Here is an 18,398-nt window from a genome sequence, read left to right as displayed (position 1 = left end):
ACAGACCACAGAAAATCCACTGAATGTTCAAAGTTCAGGTTTTTGGGGTGTAATTGAGGTCATAAAACCCCCCAAGAAACATACAAAATAAAAAAAAGTGACAATGAATGTCATAGAACCTTTAAGACCAAGAGCTATTATTTGAAGTTGTCAACATTGACATGGGTGGGTGGGTGGTGCTGGAGTGGTTGTGGACAGTGCTGGACAAAGTATATACTCAAGTAAATAAATACTTGAAAAAGTATTCAAAAGTACAAATTACCAAGTAGGCTACATTTTCTTTTTAACCTCAGTAGGTGCATTGAAATTTAGAACATTTCTCAAAAGTATTTTTTTGAGAAAGTATATAAAAAGGTAGATAAAAAACAATCTTTCAACCTTTTCAAACGTTGTGGGCTTGTAGATCTGTTATTTTCAGTAGCCTTCGTGCCTCATCAGTGACCGAAACGTTGCCTCTCCCAATAAATGTACCGTGCAGTTGGGCAGTGTGCGTATGCGGGCGTATTATTTTATTATTTTGCACTTGTTCGCCTACAAACCTGCTCTCAAGCTTTTACTCTATGTGTGTGAAAGTTTTTCCTCAACAGTAAATGTAGTAGCCCTAAAATTCATGTGCAGAAACAAACAGAACGCCTAAAATGTAATTAAGAACAGTAAGTAAATGTACTTAGTTACTGTCCGGCACTGGTTGTGGATGAGAGGCCCAATCTAGAGCCTCCGCCTCTCTGTGATTTCATATTTTCATGTATGAAAGTTTCGTTAATGTATGTTAAGCCCTGCCTCCACTTCTGTCTCTGCCCAGATGGGTGTTGTAATAGATTACGTAATAACATAAGGTGGCACAGGGATTACGTAATGCCCATAAGGTGGCACAGGGATTACGTAATGCCATAAGGTGGCACAGGGGATGGCACAGCGCTGTGTATAAAATGTACCAACTGGACAATGCATTTAGAGAAGGGAGGGGGGGCGTTAGACAGAGGAGGACAGTCATGAGGGTCTCTCTAGTCATACACCTGTTTTCATACTTTCATACGTCGCTCTCTTCATTCTCTCCTTTGTCTTCCTCATCTTCCTCTTCGTGTGAGTTACAGGCACCGTTTGACGTCAACAGATTGTACCAGGCTGGAGACGTGCTTCTGGGCGGTTTGTTTCCCATCCACATGTCCTCTGTGTTCCCTGAGCTGTCTTTCACCTCCAGGCAACAGGAGCCGCCTTGCTATCAGTGAGTATCTGTGAGTTTGATAGAAAACAAGAAAAGAAAAAGAACCTGTGTTTTGGATCCATTGTACTTATTATTTAGTCTCAAGCTCTTTCTAATACGTTTCATTAGTTCAATATGTATATGAGCCACAGACACACTTTACCACTTTCACTTGAATATTTTCTTATAATATATGTTGTTATCAGGGCGTCCTTGAAAAAGAGAGCTTGCTCTCAATGGGCTTCCCTGAATAAATAAAGGAAAAAGAAAAGAAAGGAAAAAAATAAGAAAAATAGTTAAACTAGTCGATCCACAAGCTCACAAGACGTTGTGGTGCAACGTCTTGTGAGCTTGTAGATCGGCTAGTTCGCTACGTTTGTGTGACCCTGTTGTAAGACAAAGTAAGACATTGATTTATCAAACAAAAACATAAAACCTTTCAATATGGAGATACATGGTTTCTGACAGAAATGCTATTCAAGTTTACAGTGTCATTTTGCAGTGGTGTAAGGTAACTTAAGTACATTTACTCAAGAACTGTACTTAAGTACAATTTTGAGGTACTTTTACTTTACTGGAGTATTTCCAATTTTCTGCACTTTTACTTCTACTCCACTACATCTCAGAGGCAAATATTGTACTTTTACTCCACTACAATTATTTGAAAACTTTAGTTACTAGTTACTTTTCAGATATACATTTTTACATTATAAAACATACATTAACCACTTCAGCCCTATTTTATACCCAGGCTATTTGAAAATAGCCGATCTACAAGCTCACAACGCGATGCGTTGTGAGCTTGTCAATCTGCTATTTTCAAAAATGTTTGTACTTTTACTTTTGGTACTTTAAGTATATTTTGATACCAAAACTTTTGTACCTTTACTCAAGTAAATTTTGATTTCAGGACTTTTACTTCTACTTCTACATTGCAGTATTGATACTTTTACTTAACTAAAACAGTTGAGTACTTTCTCCACCACTGCCCTGTAGTAAGACAGCGTATAAGTATAAGACATTGATTTATCAAACAAAAACACAAAACCTTTCGATACGGAGAAACATGGTTTCTGACAGCAATGCTATTCAAGTTTACAGTGTGATTTTGTGTGTGTTAGTTTTAACATCCATGGGTTCAGATGGGCCCAGACCATGGCTTTTGCCGTCAACGAGATCAACAGAAACCCCAGCCTGCTGCCCAACGTGACCCTGGGATACAGTATCTATGATACCTGTGTCACGCTGGGAGTTGCATTCCGTGCAGCGACGTCCCTGATCAGCGGGAGAGAGGAGCGGTTCACACTGGAGGAGAGCTGTGTCGGGTCTCCTCCGGTGATCGGAATAGTGGGTCCTTCTACCTCTAAAAGTTCTGTTGCCACCTCTAGAATGTTAGGTTTGTACAGAGTGCCCATGGTAAGTTTCCTACTTGAATCCCCTTTTACCCACATGGTCTATTTTATATGTGCTTAATGTCGCTTACTAAAATATGATACATAATATATTTGGTCTTTTTGCAGTTTGAAACACATGGAACATAATCGTTGCTGTCAGAAGAAACCTTGTGTCTCCATATTTCAACTTAAAAAAGTATATATATATATATATATATATATTTTTTTTTTTTTTTTTTTTTTTTTTTTTTTATTAATGCCCTGTTTGGTCATACTACAGCGTTAGAGAAAAGTAGCAAACATAGCCGATCAACAAGGTCACATCACAGTGTGACACGTTGTGACCTTGTGGGTCTGCTATGTTTTCTGTTATTTATTTATTTTAGTTTTGAAGTGAAAATGTAAAGTAACAGTTTTGGACACACAAGGTTTTTAACCGACAGACACGATATTTCCTTTAGCAGAGCAGAGAGGGGGAAGGGTGTGAAGCAGCTTTTCTAAAGGTCGGAGGTCAATGCATCTGTGTTGGAAATGTTTTGGTTTTTTTGTCTGTTTTTACCCAGGGCAGTATAGCCACACACACACACACACACACACACACACACACACACACACACACACACACACACACACACACACACAATAATAAGGTTACATTTCTCTGTAATCCTTAACGAGTGACTGTTTATCCTGTGTGTTAGTTGGTTTTTTATCTGTGTCCGTGTTAGCTTTTCGCTGCCTCTCTCTCTCTCTCTCTCTCTCTCTCTCTCTCTCTCTCTCTCTCTTAGGAGAGAAAGGGAGTGATTACCACAAAGGATTTGTTGTTGTTGTTGCCCGTCTTATGAACAAGCCCATGTTCATGTGTCTTAGTCAAATGTGTAGCCCAGTAATTCATTAAATAATAAGTAATTCAGGTTAAAATGTGATGTGTTGTGACAGTGCTGTCCATGGTGCTGAAGGATACACAGATGTACTCAGTCTGCATTGTGATCATAGAGTAGAGTGTTTGTGTTAAAACAACACATTGTGATCATAGAGTAGAGTGTTTGTGTTAAAACAACACATTGTGATCATAGGCTAGAGTGTTTGTGTTAAAACAACACATTGTGATCATAGGGTAGAGTGTTTGTGTTAAAACAACACATTGTGATCATAGAGTAGAGTGTTTGTGTTAAAACAACACATTGTGATCATAGGCTAGAGTGTTTGTGTTAAAACAACACATTGTGATCATAGGCTAGAGTGTTTGTGTTAAAACAACACATTGTGATCATAGAGTAGAGTGTTTGTGTTAAAACAACACATTGTGATCATAGGGTAGAGTGTTTGTGTTAAAACAACACATTGTGATCATAGAGTAGAGTGTTTGTGTTAAAACAACACATTGTGATCATAGAGTAGAGTGTTTGTGTTAAAACAACACATTGTGATCATAGGCTAGAGTGTTTGTGTTAAAACAACACATTGTGATCATAGAGTAGAGTGTTTGTGTTAAAACAACACATTGTGATCATAGAGTAGAGTGTTTGTGTTAAAACAACACATTGTGATCATAGGTGACCAACTTTGACTGGGAGACTAGCATTTTTTCATTTTAATTTTTTCATGTCATAAGAAAGCAGGGAATCATAGCAAAATAATCATATATTGGTTAATAAGATTGAGTGAATAGTTTTGAAACTACAGCTTATAGAACTCTTGAGTAGAGAAAACACCACTTCAATGGCTCTCTGTCAGAGTAGCACTACTGGGCTATCAATCCCATCATGCATCATCATGCATTTATTTTGTTTCCAAGGCTCTCTTTGTTATGTATGCTCTCTGAGACCAAGTGTTTGCCACTGCCTGGTTCCAGTGCCTCAGGAGGACTAACATAGATACGTTTTCACCCAGTTTTAACACAATATGATTGTTAATACATCTTTATTTGATATTTACATTAGACACAAGCCAACAGACTAGTGATACCTTTCAAAACGATCGGGTAGAAATAGCGGATTGTACCGCGATTTCACAATGTTTGGAAGGAAACTGAGGATTTGGTTAGCAATGCTAGCAAATGCTAGCTCTAACCTTATATTTTACTACATGTTTATGCATTTATTTCATATTTACATGTCGATTTAAGATCTGAAATTTCTGTCAGACATGCTCTAGTATGTGAAGAGTCTAACTGGGCTATAAACTCATTTTGTATAAAAAAAAAGTTTTCTGCAAAAACAAGTTTTTTCTGCTTTCCTGAAGAATGGGCACCAGCGAGATGACTGTCCTCCAATCAAAAATGGTCACATAGAGTAGAGTGTTTGAACAGATGTTTTGTGCTTTGTCTTTTTTCAGATAAGTTACTATGCTGCTTGCTCCTGTCTCAGTGACCTGACTCAGTTCCCATCCTTCTTTAGAACAATACCAAGTTTTGTCTTCCAGGTGAACTTGTACACACAATAGACATGTTGGTATCTAGTTCATGTTCCACACACTCATTCAGCACCATGTGAATAATCTAACCTAAGTAATTATCCCTCCATTCTTTAACCAATCAGGTGCGAGCTATACTCCAGACCATGAGGTGGTTTGAGTGGACCTGGGTAGGACTGTTGTTTAGTGATGATGAAGCCGGACGTGATGCCGCCCGATTAATCCAGTCTGACCTGGACGAGTCTGGTCTGGGTTGTGTGGCTTATTCAGAGGCTCTGCCCTTTGAGAATGACCTGGATAAACTCCAGAGGATTGTCACCGTGATGAAGACGTCCACAGCTCGTGTGGTCATCGTATTTGGATATGCGAGATATATACATAATGTCATGGAGGAGGTCTGTGTTATGATACATGTACATTTAGTAGGGGTGTGCCGATACACTCATTTCACTATACGATACGATACACAATATTGGCTCACAATATCGACACGATATATGGCAATTTTTTATTATGAAAATATATGGTGGGGGGGGGGAGAAGCTTACGGAAATATATGGGGGGGGGAGCAAATGCAAACAATTTTTTTGGGGGGGGATTTAGGCATTTAGGGATTCATAATTGGAAGGAATCTAAGATGAGAATGTATTGAAGGAAAGTCAGCCCGCTTTTTTACCTCCTCTTTTCAAAACACTCAACAGGTGGTGAAGCAGAATGTGACAGGTCTGCTATGGATCTTACCCGCCACGTCAGGTTGGTGGGGAGACCCAGGTCTCATGGCTCCTAACAACCTGCCCTACCTGAGAGGCACCCTGGGATTTGCCATTCGTCGTGGAGAGATACCGGGTCTCGAGGACTTTTTGTCAAAAATACATCCTGACAACAACCATGAAGATAACATAGTGAGTATATTTTGTTTAATGTGTTCGCTCTTTCACTGCCAGGAATTCAATAATGAAGTCATCTGTCTCCGGTCCCCTTGCCAGTGATTTTACTGAACCTTTGAACAGTCATGGAATAGTCTCTGTGACCTCAGTCCTCACGGAGATCGGCTCATTACACGCACAGGGGTGTCTTTGTATAGGTAGGGAATGTCTTAGTAGGGAATTGGCCGGTCAAGATCCTCCGTTCCAGAGCTATGGCCGTTTGAATGTGGCTTGTTTTTTGAAAAACGTCAGAAAAAAAACAGAAAGTCGAGAAAATTTTACTTTTATAAATGTTGTGATCACTTGATTTCTGGGTGTGCTCTTCTTAAGTGGTGCTTAGATCATTCACAGCCACCCCCCCCCCCCCCCACCCCACAAAACTAAAAGTCGTCAGAAGTCGTCCTTGGCAGTGAATGAGTTAAGCTGTTATTTCTAAATGATATCTGTTATCCTACTACTTTAATTGAAATGACTGGTTGGTCAACACACGAACACTCCACTTGCCCCGAAACTTGCCCCAGACTGTTGATCAGAGCTCTGGCTATAATATAGGCTTATTTCCCCGTCTTCAATGTACTTACATAGTGTACGGTTAATAAAAAACGACATTTCCTACTACATCCTAACATTTTAGCCACAGCAGCTTTCCTTTTTTCTGGACGCAGTATCTTTTGATCAGGCCTAGATGTGAGGGCCGCGAAGCGGCCCAAATCTCTAGTTGTATTTATGCTTAAGTCTTCATTGTTGTTTCTTCAGGTGAGGCAGTTTTGGGAGCACACATTTCAGTGTAAATTTGCACCCCTTCCGTCAGAGTGGGTGGATGCGGGTGGAAGGGTGTGTACTGGACAAGAGGACCTAGCAGAAACTACGCTGTTGGACTACAGGGCAGAGTATAATGTGTACAAGGCTGTGTACGCTCTGGCCCATGCCCTCCATGACATGTTGCAGTGTGTGCCAGGAAGAGGGCCTTTCCCTGGGCATGGCTGTGCCAGTTTGCAGACAATACAGCCATGGCAGGTGGGATATTGATTCAGTTAACCTTTAACATATTGCCTGCCAAGAACGCAGATGTGCGTTCTATTAATTCCATCACTTTTTGGGAGGAAAATTCCACAAGGGGCGCTCTAACACAGCTTAGGAATGATCCCTCGTCACTCAGAGAAGCAGTAGACGGATGTGACGTCATCCCAAAAAACGTCACATCCGTCCGCCCCAACTATAGGATTTTTAGAAAAACACTTCTAACTGTAATGGCCGATCACGGTTGGAATTTTATTGTTCCAGTGGATACACGGATGCCTCCCCCAACCCACGGAGACTTTTTGTTTTTACATTTGTGTACACATCGTGGCTTCCACAGCGTTTCAAAGATCGTCTATTTAAGGTAATAAACGCTGGCAAGGGGATAACAAAAACTATGTTTAATATCTTGGCGGGTAATGTGTTAAATGTTTCTAGTTGGATTCAAGATTCTGGATTCAAGAACTAGATTTTCAGGCCTCTACGTGGCCTTCGATCCTTGTCCTATGTTGCGCTGAAAAGAGAAGATGGCCATTTGAAGTGTTAAACATAGCTATAAACTGCTGCTGAGCAGCAATGCACTTGCAGCACCCAAGTCCACTGTCATAGCTGTGCAACCTTAAGTTCAGGAGGTAGTGGTCTACGACCACTTCCTGGTAAGACTGCAAGTGAACCGATCCACTTTCGGGTTGCACCATTGAATTGAAACCATTGAAATAATAAAGAAAAAACGGAAATGGTAATTTCTTTTAATGAAATTAGAAGTCTGAGGGACCACCCACTAAGTTTGAAGCATTTAGCATACTAGGAACTGGAGTTATAGCTATTTAAAGCCCCGCCAATAGGAACAAAGATAGGGCGGGACTTAAGCAATTACAGCCCGTCCCTATTGGCCGTCTAAGAGCACCTAACCAAGTTTGGGGCGTTTAGCATGCTGGGAAGTGGAGTTATGGCTGTTTAAACCCCAGCCAATAAGAACACAGAGGGGGCGGAGCAATGAAGGTGGTCTTTATAGGGTGCAGGTGGTCATTATATGTTCTTCTGGAGGTGGTGAAATAAAATACCACAATGTCTTCTTGCCTAGAGATGTGGTCATGGCTCTCTTCAATATGCAAGAGTCACACAACATTCAGAAGTCTTCCTCACTCCTAATTCTCAACAAATATCTGATTCTAATTTTCCTATAATCAGCAGAAGTTAAAGTGTCAATTCCTTGTGTCAATTGTGTTTAAATAAGATTCGAGTCAATTCAAAGACAATGATTTACACTGCGCAGCGCCATTTGCTCCAAACCACACACTTTGACGTTGGATTAGTCGATTACGCAGGAAATAAAGACGGATTGCAATAAAATAACATCTTACTACTATATACTTGACCAAAGCTCCGAAGTTCGGCAGCGATTCGCAAGCACAGGATCACTCCACATGCCTCCAAGACCCGTCACAGACTGTTGATCGGAGCTATGGCTATGTTTTAGGCATCTTACCCCACCTCGATCAGTGATCGGACTCTCGGTTTGATTGATTCTCTGATTCGCCTATCAGACCCTCAGCCTGATCTGGCAGGTTGCCATAGCATAGATACAGGAAGTCTGACCTCTTTATCACATGACCGAGGTAGGGAGGTTGGGAGGATGTGACTAGAGGTTAGGGCCGCAAAGCAAAGCGGGGAGGGAGGAGAGGGGAGGAGAGGAGCCGAGAGGAGAGGAGAGGCCAGAGAGGCCGGACTGCGCATGACGTGTGTGCAGAGCTATAATTAGGCCAAGAGGAGGAAATTGACTATTTAGAAGGGATGACAAAGGAAATGTTCGAAGACTATGATGAATTAGAGCGCTGCAATAGTGTCTTGACTTTGAGCCACGCAAATGCCAGGCAGGTAGAAAGAGAAGAATTGGAACAATATAAGGTTGGGGCCTAAATGTGAGGGCCGCGAAGCATCTCCTCACACCAGGCTTTGGCGTTTTGGGTCTCTTGACCTGTATTTGTTAAACTAGATGTGAGGGCCCTGACATCTAGTTGTCTATAATCAGTAACATGTGGTATAGTTCTACTGAGGTTAAGGTTAGGAATAAGGTTAGGTTTAGACATAGTTCTACTGAGGTTAAGGTTAGGAATAAGGTTAGGTTTAGACATAGTTTTACTGAGGTTAAGGTTAGGAATAAGGTTAGGTTTAGACATAGTTTTACTGAGGTTAAGGTTAGGAATAAGGTTAGGTTTAGTCATAGTTTTACTGAGGTTAAGTTTAGGAATAAGGTTAGGTTTAGACATAGTTCTACTGAGGTTAAGGTTAGGAATAAGGTTAGGTTTAGTCATAGTTTTACTGAGGTTAAGTTTAGGAATAAGGTTAGGTTTAGACATAGTTTTACTGAGGTTAAGGTTAGGAATAAGGTTAGGTTTAGACATAGTTTTACTGAGGTTAAGGTTAGGAATAAGGTTAGGTTTAGACATAGTTCTACTGAGGTTAAGGTTAGGAATAAGGTTAGGTTTAGACATAGTTCTACTGAGGTTAAGGTTAGGAATAAGGTTAGGTTTAGACATTGTTTTACTGAGGTTAAGGTTAGGAATAAGGTTAGGTTTAGTCATAGTTTTACTGAGGTTAAGTTTAGGAATAAGGTTAGGTTTAGACATAGTTTTACTGAGGTTAAGGTTAGGAATAAGGTTAGGTTTAGACATAGTTTTACTGAGGTTAAGGTTAGGAATAAGGTTAGGTTTAGACATAGTTTTACTGAGGTTAAGGTTAGGAATAAGGTTAGGTTTAGTCATAGTTTTACTGAGGTTAAGTTTAGGAATAAGGTTAGGTGTAGACATAGTTTTACTGAGGTTAAGGTTAGGAATAAGGTTAGGTTTAGACATAGTTTTACTGAGGTTAAGGTTAGGAATAAGGTTAGGTTTAGTCATAGTTTTACTGAGGTTAAGGTTAGGAATAAGGTTAGGTTTAGACATTGTTTTACTGAGGTTAAGGTTAGGAATAAGGTTAGGTTTAGTCATAGTTTTACTGAGGTTAAGTTTAGGAATAAGGTTAGGTTTAGACATAGTTTTACTGAGGTTAAGGTTAGGAATAAGGTTAGGTTTAGACATTGTTTTACTGAGGTTAAGGTTAGGAATAAGGTTAGGTTTAGTCATAGTTTTACTGAGGTTAAGTTTAGGAATAAGGTTAGGTTTAGACATAGTTTTACTGAGGTTAAGGTTAGGAATAAGGTTAGGTTTAGACATAGTTTTACTGAGGTTAAGGTTAGGAATAAGGTTAGGTTTAGTCATAGTTTTACTGAGGTTAAGGTTAGGAATAAGGTTAGGTTTAGACATAGTTTTACTGAGGTTAAGGTTAGGAATAAGGTTAGGTTTAGACATAGTTTTACTGAGGTTAAGGTTAGGAATAAGGTTAGGTTTAGTCATAGTTTTACTGAGGTTAAGGTTAGGAATAAGGTTAGGTTTAGACATAGTTTTACTGAGGTTAAGGTTAGGAATAAGGTTAGGTTTAGACATAGTTTTACTGAGGTTAAGGTTAGGAATAAGGTTAGGTGTAGTCATAGTTTTACTGAGGTTAAGTTTAGGAATAAGGTTAGGTGTAGACATAGTTTTACTGAGGTTAAGGTTAGGAATAAGGTTAGGTTTAGTCATAGTTTTACTGAGGTTAAGGTTAGGAATAAGGTTAGGTTTAGACATAGTTTTACTGAGGTTAAGGTTAGGAATAAGGTTAGGTTTAGACATAGTTTTACTGAGGTTAAGGTTAGGAATAAGGTTAGGTTTAGACATAGTTTTACTGAGGTTAAGGTTAGGAATAAGGTTAGGTTTAGTCATAGTTTTACTGAGGTTAAGGTTAGGAATAAGGTTAGGTTTAGACATAGTTTTACTGAGGTTAAGGTTAGGAATAAGGTTAGGTTTAGACATAGTTTTACTGAGGTTAAGGTTGAGAATAAGGTTAGGTTTAGACATAGTTTTACTGAGGTTAAGGTTAAGAATAAGGTTAGGTTTAGACATAGTTTTACTGAGGTTAAGGTTAGGAATAAGGTTAGGTTTAGACATAGTTTTACTGAGGTTAAGGTTAGGAATAAGGTTAGGTTTAGACATAGTTTTACTGAGGTTAAGGTTAGGAATAAGGTTAGGTTTAGACATAGTTTTACTGAGGTTAAGGTTAGGAATAAGGTTAGGTTTAGACATAGTTTTACTGAGGTTAAGGTTAGGAATAAGGTTAGGTTTAGACATAGTTTTACTGAGGTTAAGGTTAGGAATAAGGTTAGGTTTAGACATAGTTTTACTGAGGTTAAGGTTAGGAATAAGGTTAGGTTTAGACATAGTTTTACTGAGGTTAAGGTTAAGAATAAGGTTAGGTTTAGACATAGTTTTACTGAGGTTAAGGTTAGGAATAAGGTTAGGTTTAGTCATAGTTTTACTGAGGTTAAGTTTAGGAATAAGGTTAGGTTTAGTCATAGTTTTACTGAGGTTAAGGTTAGGAATAAGGTTAGGTTTAGACATAGTTTTACTGAGGTTAAGGTTAGGAATAAGGTTAGGTTTAGACATAGTTTTACTGAGGTTAAGGTTAGGAATAAGGTTAGGTTTAGACATAGTTTTACTGAGGTTAAGGTTAGGAATAAGGTTAGGTTTAGACATAGTTTTACTGAGGTTAAGGTTAGGAATAAGGTTAGGTTTAGACATAGTTTTACTGAGGTTAAGGTTAGGAATAAGGTTAGGTTTAGTCATAGTTTTACTGAGGTTAAGGTTAGGAATAAGGTTAGGTTTAGACATAGTTTTACTGAGGTTAAGGTTAGGAATAAGGTTAGGTTTAGACATAGTTTTACTGAGGTTAAGGTTAGGAATAAGGTTAGGTTTAGTCATAGTTTTACTGAGGTTAAGGTTAGGAATAAGGTTAGGTTTAGACATAGTTTTACTGAGGTTAAGGTTAGGAATAAGGTTAGGTTTAGACATAGTTTTACTGAGGTTAAGGTTAGGAATAAGGTTAGGTTTAGACATAGTTTTACTGAGGTTAAGGTTAGGAATAAGGTTAGGTTTAGACATTGTTTTACTGAGGTTAAGGTTAGGAATAAGGTTAGGTTTAGACATAGTTCTACTGAGGTTAAGGTTAGGAATAAGGTTAGGTTTAGACATAGTTTTACTGAGGTTAAGGTTAGGAATAAGGTTAGGTTTAGACATAGTTTTACTGAGGTTAAGGTTAGGAATAAGGTTAGGTTTAGACATTGTTTTACTGAGGTTAAGGTTAGGAATAAGGTTAGGTTTAGTCATAGTTTTACTGAGGTTAAGTTTAGGAATAAGGTTAGGTTTAGACATAGTTTTACTGAGGTTAAGGTTAGGAATAAGGTTAGGTTTAGACATAGTTTTACTGAGGTTAAGGTTAGGAATAAGGTTAGGTTTAGTCATAGTTTTACTGAGGTTAAGGTTAGGAATAAGGTTAGGTTTAGACATAGTTTTACTGAGGTTAAGGTTAGGAATAAGGTTAGGTTTAGACATAGTTTTACTGAGGTTAAGGTTAGGAATAAGGTTAGGTTTAGTCATAGTTTTACTGAGGTTAAGGTTAGGAATAAGGTTAGGTTTAGACATAGTTTTACTGAGGTTAAGGTTAGGAATAAGGTTAGGTTTAGACATAGTTTTACTGAGGTTAAGGTTAGGAATAAGGTTAGGTTTAGACATTGTTTTACTGAGGTTAAGGTTAGGAATAAGGTTAGGTTTAGTCATAGTTTTACTGAGGTTAAGGTTAGGAATAAGGTTAGGTTTAGACATAGTTTTACTGAGGTTAAGGTTAGGAATAAGGTTAGGTTTAGTCATAGTTTTACTGAGGTTAAGTTTAGGAATAAGGTTAGGTGTAGACATAGTTTTACTGAGGTTAAGGTTAGGAATAAGGTTAGGTTTAGTCATAGTTTTACTGAGGTTAAGGTTAGGAATAAGGTTAGGTTTAGACATAGTTTTACTGAGGTTAAGGTTAGGAATAAGGTTAGGTTTAGACATAGTTTTACTGAGGTTAAGGTTAGGAATAAGGTTAGGTTTAGACATAGTTTTACTGAGGTTAAGGTTAGGAATAAGGTTAGGTTTAGTCATAGTTTTACTGAGGTTAAGGTTAGGAATAAGGTTAGGTTTAGACATAGTTTTACTGAGGTTAAGGTTAGGAATAAGGTTAGGTTTAGACATAGTTTTACTGAGGTTAAGGTTGAGAATAAGGTTAGGTTTAGACATAGTTTTACTGAGGTTAAGGTTAAGAATAAGGTTAGGTTTAGACATAGTTTTACTGAGGTTAAGGTTAGGAATAAGGTTAGGTTTAGACATAGTTTTACTGAGGTTAAGGTTAGGAATAAGGTTAGGTTTAGACATAGTTTTACTGAGGTTAAGGTTAGGAATAAGGTTAGGTTTAGACATAGTTTTACTGAGGTTAAGGTTAGGAATAAGGTTAGGTTTAGACATAGTTTTACTGAGGTTAAGGTTAGGAATAAGGTTAGGTTTAGACATAGTTTTACTGAGGTTAAGGTTAGGAATAAGGTTAGGTTTAGACATAGTTTTACTGAGGTTAAGGTTAGGAATAAGGTTAGGTTTAGACATAGTTTTACTGAGGTTAAGGTTAAGAATAAGGTTAGGTTTAGACATAGTTTTACTGAGGTTAAGGTTAGGAATAAGGTTAGGTTTAGTCATAGTTTTACTGAGGTTAAGTTTAGGAATAAGGTTAGGTTTAGTCATAGTTTTACTGAGGTTAAGGTTAGGAATAAGGTTAGGTTTAGACATAGTTTTACTGAGGTTAAGGTTAGGAATAAGGTTAGGTTTAGACATAGTTTTACTGAGGTTAAGGTTAGGAATAAGGTTAGGTTTAGACATAGTTTTACTGAGGTTAAGGTTAGGAATAAGGTTAGGTTTAGACATAGTTTTACTGAGGTTAAGGTTAGGAATAAGGTTAGGTTTAGACATAGTTTTACTGAGGTTAAGGTTAGGAATAAGGTTAGGTTTAGTCATAGTTTTACTGAGGTTAAGGTTAGGAATAAGGTTAGGTTTAGACATAGTTTTACTGAGGTTAAGGTTAGGAATAAGGTTAGGTTTAGACATAGTTTTACTGAGGTTAAGGTTAGGAATAAGGTTAGGTTTAGTCATAGTTTTACTGAGGTTAAGGTTAGGAATAAGGTTAGGTTTAGACATAGTTTTACTGAGGTTAAGGTTAGGAATAAGGTTAGGTTTAGACATAGTTTTACTGAGGTTAAGGTTAGGAATAAGGTTAGGTTTAGACATAGTTTTACTGAGGTTAAGGTTAGGAATAAGGTTAGGTTTAGACATAGTTTTACTGAGGTTAAGGTTAGGAATAAGGTTAGGTTTAGACATAGTTTTACTGAGGTTACGTTTACAAATACCTGGTGGCAACCATCACGAGCTTGCTGGATTTGACCCCGGACGAGCGTTTTTTTGGGGCAAGATAAATACAAATATAAAAAATATATCGGAGGCAAATATTGTACTTTTACTCCACTAAAATTATTTGAAAACTTTAGTTACTAGTTACTTGTTGCAGATATCAATTGTTATATTATAACACATACATTAACCGCTTTAGCCCTTTTTATATAGGCTATTTGAAAATAGCCGATCTACAAGCTCACAACACATCGCATCGCGACGCGTTGTGAGCTTGTAGATCTGCTATTTTCAAACATTTTAGTACTTTTACTTTGGTACTATAAGTACATTTTGATACCAATACTTTTGTCCTTTTACTCAAGTACATTTTTAATTCCGGACTTTTACTTGTAACGGAGTATTTCTATATTGCAGTATTGATACTTTTACTTAAGTAAAACATTTTAGTACTTTTTCCACCACTGATGATTCTGGTCATCACCATTTCTAGCTTCTCTATTACCTGGAAAAGGTCAACTTCACCACATCTGTTGGTGAGCATGTATCATTCGATGAGAATGGTGATGCTATACCAATCTTTGATATAATGAACTGGGCGTGGCGTCCTGACGGAAGCACAAAGATTCACAATGTAGGTGTGGTCAGGAAGTCGGCCTCCGGAGATGAAGAGTTCATCCTTGATGAAGACAGAATCTCCTGGAACTTTGAATCCAAAAAGGTAATTTCAGCTTTTCTAAAATAACTCACGTTGAGCTCATGATGTGAATGTAATTTAGTTTAGACTGAAGCTGATCGTTGTGTAGCCTGGCTCCACCCCTAACCGGCGGCCCGGCCCAATTGGGATCGGGATAATCCAGTATGAACCAATCTTCAAAGAGTCCCACTTTGGCCACGCCCCCATCTCAGAAAACGTTTGCACTGATCAGGGCTTTCAGACTGAATGATGGAGTGAAACCAAATGAACATCCAGGCTGAGTGTCAGGCTGATCGTTGTCCCTTTCCTCTGCAGCCTCCTCGGTCAGTGTGCAGTGAGAGCTGTTCCCCTGGAACCCGTGTGGCCAGAAGGAAAGGAGAACCTGTCTGCTGCTTTGACTGCATTGCTTGTTCTGAGGGAGAGATCAGCAATCAGACTGGTAGGTTTACATTACTAGTTCCACACCAAAACTACTAGAAGACTAGAGACTTGGGACTGCAGCTGTCACTTCATAACTAGAGCTATAACAAGTTTTTAAGTTGTAAAAAGTCCCAGCCTATCACCAGAAATGCCCCCCCCCCACCAAGTATTGTATATTATTGTTTGTCATTAAATGTGTCAATGAATTGAATACACAGGACCCAAATGGAAACAAGCCATTCTTGGGTTTAATCCTTTTAATCAATCAGTAAAAAATAAGCTTTAGAGCGGTAAAGTAGCAAAAAGCATCGGCAGAACCCGCCGGTGAAGCAAACATTTCCCGCTGCACTAATAGTAGGAGAGTAGGAAGTAACAATGTAGGTTATCTTTAGGAAAATACTTTGCTTATCTCTCTCTCTCATTAACTTTTCACACTTTTAGACTCTACAGAGTGCACCAGTTGTCCAGAGGACTTCTGGTCCAGTCCCCAGCGTGACCGCTGTGTCCCTAAGAGCATGGAGTTCCTCTCCTACCACGAGCCCCTGGGCATCTCCTTGACAGCCGTCTCATTGCTGGGCACGCTTATCTGTGCCATTGTCCTGGGAATCTTCATCTATCATCGGGACACGCCCATGGTACGCGCCAACAACTCAGAACTCAGCTTCCAACTTGTGTTGTCACTCAAACTGTGTTTCTTGTGCTCACTTCTGTTCATTGGTCGTCCCAGACTCTGGACTTGTCAGCTGAGGCACGCAGTATTTGGGATCAGCTTTGTGCTGTGTGTCTCGTGTATCCTGGTAAAGACTATGGTGGTGTTGGCCGTGTTCAAGGCCTCCAAGCCTGGCGGTGCAGACATTATGAAGTTTTTTGGTGCTATGCAGCAGAGAGGAATAGTTCTGGCTCTTACTTCCATCCAGGCGATAATCTGCATAGTCTGGCTTGTGTCTGCTTCACCGACTCCTCATAAAAACACACAATACCACAGTGATAAGATAGTCTATGAGTGTGAAGTGGGATCGACAGTTGGTTTTGCCGTGTTACTTGGTTATATTGGTTTACTGGCACTCCTCAGCTTCGTCCTAGCATTCATGGCAAGGAATCTTCCAGACAACTTCAATGAAGCCAAGTTAATCACTTTCAGCATGTTGATCTTCTGTGCCGTGTGGATAGCCTTCATCCCGGCATATATCAGCTCTCCAGGCAAATACGCAGACGTAGTGGAGGTCTTTGCTATTTTAGCATCGAGTTTTGGCCTTCTGGTGGCGCTGTTTGGACCAAAGTGTTATATAATCCTTTTGAAACCCGAGAGAAACACTAAGAAGTCCATCATGGGTCGTGGCGCCACCAAGACGTAGAAGCAGAAATTCAATGATAATTCATGTTCTTTGTATTTTACATTAAGTTTATTTGGATATGTGCCTCAGCATGGTCATGGTCTTGTATTATTAATGATAATGATGATTATATGATACTCCCAGTGTCTTCCTTGACCCATTGTGGAAGAAACCCATGAACACATTCATACAAAACAAATAAATGCTGTAATTTACTCACCCACAACTTTATGTCAATGATTCAACAGTGGCCATTGATATTATTTAAGAGTGCATATTGTAATATTGTTTTTACATTGCTCACAGTATAAGAAATAATGTTTTTATATTGTTTTTCTGTTGGCCTAATAAATTGGAGTAAAACATTAGTTAGACTATATATTTTGGGTATTTTCATGTACTATAACTATACGTTTCAGTCTAACACCCTGTGGACTATATTCCATTTAAGTTCTACTTTTCTATGTAGGGGCTTTCTGTTCTCACATTAACCCATTAGTGTTTGGCACTCAAATCAAAAGCGCGTTCCAGAGAAGTTCATTTGCATTGTCCACGCCCCATTTCACACCATAAAAGGCAACAGGAAATATCCAACTTCAAACTGACTTCACCGAACGTGAAACTGACTTCACCGAACGTGAAACTGACTTCACCCTGCTGAAGAGGTTCAATTAAAAAAAAAATACAGATCTCATTGACGTCGCATCGCCTTGACAACTTGTTCTGTCTGGAAGAGAGTCCATCGATTACACGATGGATCAGCAGAAACGTAATGCTCTCAGGTGTAATGAGAATAAGACGTTTACAAAGTTTAACACCACCACCAAATAATAGGCTCATAAAACATGGAAAGGATATTATATAAGCCTGTTCTACTGAACATTGCTGACCTTTACCGAGGTAAAAAGATGATGCTGGAATCCAGGGCATACTGGAACGCAGCTATCCGACCAGAGCTTTATTGATTACGGAGGGGAAATGTGTCTTTTAGATTAATACTGTATATCACTGTCCTATACTACAGAATGGATTAATACTGTATATCACTGTCCTATACTACATAATGGATTAATACTGTATATCACTGTTCCCTGTACTACAGAAGGGATTAATACTGTATATCACTGTCCTACTACGGAACTGTTCTGGACACAGCTAGATCTCATCCATACTGTATCCTCATCAGATGGTAAGACTACTTAGGCTATTGTGTGTGGCGTTCATGTGATCAATATAATGATAATGAATTTATTTATTTAGCACATTTCCAGACATAGTCACAAAGTGCTTTACTGAACAGGGTAAAAGAGTAACATGATAAGCATTAGAGATAAACTACAACAACAGATCAGTGAATATAATAGCCCAGTAGGCACAACATGTAAAATAGACACACACACACACACACACACACACACACACACACACGATATTGGGCTCACGATATCGATACGATATATGGCACTTTTTTAATATGAATATATATGGGATGGGGGGGGGGAGCAAATGCAAACAAATACTTCTGTTTTTGCATTATTATTATTGCAAACAATATATTTATTTAGAAAAAAAATGGGAAAAAAAGAAAACGCCAAAGCGATACATATCGTCATGCAAACGTATCGCGATATATCGCGGGACGATATAT

General features: G+C 38.7%; 1 protein-coding gene across 1 annotated transcript; it reads left to right on the top strand.

The window, feature by feature from the left end:
* Positions 1–2,359: 2,359 nt before the first annotated feature.
* On the top strand, positions 2,360–16,771 carry LOC308082077 (extracellular calcium-sensing receptor-like; the record flags this gene model as incomplete). Its single annotated transcript, XM_080423685.1, has 8 exons — positions 2,360–2,620; positions 4,936–5,022; positions 5,139–5,366; positions 5,715–5,915; positions 6,792–6,956; positions 14,808–15,020; positions 15,312–15,435; positions 15,858–16,771. 8 exons carry the CDS (start codon positions 2,360–2,362, stop codon positions 16,769–16,771), a joined length of 2,193 nt encoding a protein of 730 aa, XP_080279811.1.
* Positions 16,772–18,398: the final 1,627 nt, after the last annotated feature.

The sequence above is a fragment of the Gymnoscopelus braueri genome (genome assembly GCF_963280865.1).
Source record: "Gymnoscopelus braueri genome assembly, chromosome: 1".
Taxonomy (NCBI): Eukaryota; Metazoa; Chordata; class Actinopteri; order Myctophiformes; family Myctophidae; genus Gymnoscopelus; species Gymnoscopelus braueri.
The sequence above is the reverse complement of the archived record's forward strand: the minus strand, read 5'-3'. Positions and strand labels throughout refer to the sequence as shown.